General features: G+C 38.1%; 1 protein-coding gene across 1 annotated transcript; it reads right to left on the bottom strand.

Annotated features, from left to right (window-relative positions):
* Positions 1 to 3,763: 3,763 nt before the first annotated feature.
* LOC118834559 (40S ribosomal protein S21-like) lies at positions 3,764 to 4,015 on the bottom strand. Its single transcript, XM_036742011.1, has one exon. It carries the CDS (start codon positions 4,013 to 4,015, stop codon positions 3,764 to 3,766), a length of 252 nt encoding a protein of 83 aa, XP_036597906.1.
* Between the last annotated feature and the right edge of the window lie 209 nt (positions 4,016 to 4,224).

Here is a 4,224-nt window from a genome sequence, read left to right as displayed (position 1 = left end):
TGTGCTAAGTGCTTTACATATTATCTCATTTGATCCTCACAACAACCCAGGGAGGTAGGTGCTATTATGACATTTTCCAGAAAAGAAAACTGAGGCAAATAGAGGTTAAATGACTTGCCTAGGGTCATACAGATAGTAAATATTGGAGCTTTTTAACTCAGGTATTCCCAAGTTAAGGGCTCTATACTCTAGCCATCATGTTTCATAACTGTCCTTATGATCTTCTATATCATTACATTCAGATTTGAGATGCAGACATTTGCTTATTTGTTGAAATTCTCAATAATTGAAATAAAGAAAAAAATCAGAACCTAATCAGTTTAGGTAGACCTAGAAAGCTGCTTTTTTTTTTTTATCTTACCTATCTCTCCATCAAATTCCTCCCCACTTATCATCACATCCAGGGAATGAAGAATGCTCACAGTGACAGACACACAGCTGTCAAGTACCTTGCCATATCTTTCTCTAATATAAGCTCCCTCTATGTAAGAATTAAATCTACTTGAGGGAAGAATAGGAGGAAGGTGAAGACAAATGCTTTTATTCAAAAGTTGATTTTTTTTCTTTGCAGTTCACAAGGTTTTGGGGAAGGAATTTTGTGACCTTCATTTTCCCATGTGGCTACACTTCTCAGAATGGTACTTCCTCTCCTCCATTTACATTTAACCTATGCTTCATGCCTCTAGGGCCATCTTTGGATTGGGGAGGGTGGAGAGTGGGAAGTGCTGAATTCCTCCCATATCTTACTTTAAGGAGGGTGTGAGGCCAAGGGGTGGAGAAGGGGTGGGGCCCAGGAGGGGACCTGGGAGAAGGGAAGGAGAACTCAGCTGAGAGGGGAGGGGTGGATTCTTAGGGAATCTGAAATTTATTGGGGGTGAAACTTATGCTTATATACAAAAAGGACAGTGAAAGGGTCTGGATGGCATTAAAGAGTAGTAAGTAGTCCGTGGTGCCAAGAGCTACTGTGAAAGGACTGTGAAGTGATCACTTGTTTAGTGACCTAGGTGGGCTGGGATGGGCCAGGTGCCTTAGGCAGAGGCCTACCAGTGATCTGGACTGCTGTTATGTATGGGAAAATTCATGGACTGGGTTGCCTTCAAAGACATGATTCTTTTTTTCTTTTAAGGGTCCAGGTTCCATCACCCCATCACTTTCTTTCTATCTCTCTCTCCTTCTCTCTCTCACTCTCTTTCTCTGTCTCTCTGCCTCTCTGTTTCTCTCTGTCTCTGTCTCTGTCCATCTGTCTCTCTCTCTCTCTGTTTCTCTGTCTCTCTTACTCTCTCACTCTCTTTTTTTCTTTCTCTTTTTGTCTCTTTCCTGTATTTTAAGAATATCTATTAGGCACTTGTTCAGAGGATGGAATAGAGACAGGGACTAGAGGAAAGACAACTAATTGAAAGTTTATTTTAGTCTTAGCAAGAGCTAAGACCTAAATTAGGATAGAAGTTTTTCAAAGTAGAGAAGGGGAATCAAGAGATATTATGGACATAGAAATAACAAGATTTGAAAGTTGATTGGCCATTGGGGGAAGAAGTAGAGGGGAGAATCAAAGAGGCTTCTATGGTTGCAAATAGGACAACAGAAAAATGGTAGTATGCTTGAAACAGAAAAAGTAAATTTGAAAAAGGAATGTGTTTAGGGAAGAAGGAATGAATGTCACTTTGAAGAGGTTGACTTTGAGATTCTTATGGAATATCTAGGTGGAGATATTGAAAAGTGGGAAGGAAATTCTTAGAATGGAGGTATAGGCTGCAATATGTAAATTTGCATATCATCTCCATAAAGATAAAAATTGAAGCCATCCAACTAGTATCAAATTTAAACCAAATCATATAGAAAGGTGAGAAGAAAGAGCAGAGTAGAGATGAAAGAAGAACAGAGAAGATGAAAGGTGGGAGAAGGAAGGGATAAGAGAGAGAAAAGAGGTGAAAAAAGAAGTGAGAGAAAAAGGGAGAGAGGAAAAAAGAGAGCTCAAGACAAAATATTTGTATCAACCTATGTTAATTACCCTTGGTGTAGGTTAATATTCTGAAATTCTCCCCTCCCCTATCCCTTTCCAACTTCCTTTTATGTGTACTCTTCCCCCATTAGAATGTAAATAACTGATATCTGGACCTGTCATTCTACCTGTATTTGCATTCCCAGCATTTAACACAGTGCTATATCATATAGGGCTTAATAAATGCTTGTTACTTACTGACTAAATTTGCATTAGTTTCTCAAAAATATGAGACCTCATTGCTTCTAAAAGAAATGTGCTTTGGTCAGTGAGAGAAATTTATGTTTTCTAACACAACGTTAATTTGTCATAGTAAATTGGCCCAAAGACTTGAATTAAATAAATCATATTCTAGGCAAAGCAGTCCTCAGATTGGACTGCAAGCCTAACCCTATAAAAGAAAAATATATTCTATACACCAAACCTAAGGGAACTACACATCACTTATAGAAATGGTCCTATAATTCACAAAGGGCATACAGCATGCTATATCAGTATAGTATAATTCTAATGAATCATAAAACACTCCATGCCACACAGATGCTCAAAAAATGCTTAACTAAACTCCTATATATAGTTTAGTTTATTTGCAGGTGGTCATAGTATAAAACAGCTATTGTTCTTTGAGATTCAGTGGCATAAACTAATGTCTATTTGTCAGTTTTCCCTGATAGTCTGCTTAAATAGTAACTGCTAATTTGAAAAATTTACCCCTCTATGTTTTATATTAGATAACTCATTACTCTCATCACTGCTTTTTTAATATTCCAGTGGGTTTCTTATCTAATTGAGGTGCACATTCCCTTCAGTGAGGCATATTATCATCTATCCATGCGTTTCTGTTCTGTATGATTCTTGTTCATATCCTCTCAGAACTACACTGCAGAAGTTCTAATCAACATGATACAGCCCTTCCTCAAGTTCTCTTGATACTGAGATGATGCCAACAGAGTATATTAGCACCATGAAGTTCTGTATGAAGTATGCATATATTACCCCTCACTCACATCTTGTGACAAGCCCATCTTCCTTTTAATCACTTTCTTTCATCACATATTTTATACCATTTGTAATTCTCTGATGGCAACCTGACCATAACCACTATGTGCTTTATCTTTGCTTTTTAGGAGAACCTCAACTTGAATTCATTGAAGACTAGAGGAGAGAGAGAGAGAGACAGAGAGAGAGAAGAGCGGGAGAAAGGGGAGAGAGAGAGAAAGAGACAGATATAGAAGAGGAAGAGAGAGAGAGAGAGAGAGAGAGAGAGAGAGAGAGAGAGAGAGAGAGAGAATCCAGAAGTCCATTAAACTTGACTATTTTGGTATAGAACAGTGCTGTCAAACTCAAATAGAAAAGAGGCCACTAAACCATGCATGAGGATTTCTGTGGGAGGTATATTGACTTTGAAAACCATATATTAACATAGTCTATATTCTATTTTGTTTCTATTTATTTTGTTAAACATTTTAATCTGGTTGGGACACTCCAGAGTGTTGCTGCAGCACGTCTAGTCTAGACAACAAGAATTCTCCATCCAATTCTTCCTTTATTTTTTTCCTATGTGGATAATTAGGTCAATCTATTTTGAGAGATTGTTGATCTCAATGAGAAGGTTCTACAGTGTTCTGGGCTTCTCTGGAGTTAATACAATGTTATCTACCAACAGTATATCCTATTCATCAATAAAGAATCCCTTTTTCTTCTTTTTTTCTTTTTTTTCTGTTTTTCTGTCTTATTAGGACATTTTTCCCAAGATTTCTTCAATTAGAAGTTCTTTGAGACAATACCATCATTTTTTGCCAGTCGGAGAATAGAGTCATCAGATTCCCCCATTCTAGGAATTGCTCCACAAATTGCATAGGTTTTAAACTGGCCATTGAATCTGCCTGTAACCTTGTCAACCTCAGCCACGTTCATCTGGATGGACGCATGGTCCTTGGCCCCGATGATCCTGTTGCTCGCAGAGCATTTCCATGGCATGTACAGATCCACGAACTCTCTGGCATGGTTCTGCATGTTGGAGGCTGTGGCACGAAGTGCAAACATGAAAGCTGCGGCAGACAAGAATCCCTTTTTCACTTGAACTGTACACTGATACACCTACATGTGTCAATGCAGAACAAGTTTGGAGACTGCAATTCCCCTTGTTTTATCTACCTTGGTAGTATTTATCAGTAATTCAATAAATTTTATATGGCATACACATAGTTATAGAAAAGAGTCAC

The sequence above is a fragment of the Trichosurus vulpecula genome, chromosome 1 (genome assembly GCF_011100635.1).
Source record: "Trichosurus vulpecula isolate mTriVul1 chromosome 1, mTriVul1.pri, whole genome shotgun sequence".
In the NCBI taxonomy this organism is placed as follows: domain Eukaryota; kingdom Metazoa; phylum Chordata; class Mammalia; order Diprotodontia; family Phalangeridae; genus Trichosurus; species Trichosurus vulpecula.
The sequence above is the reverse complement of the archived record's forward strand: the minus strand, read 5'-3'. Positions and strand labels throughout refer to the sequence as shown.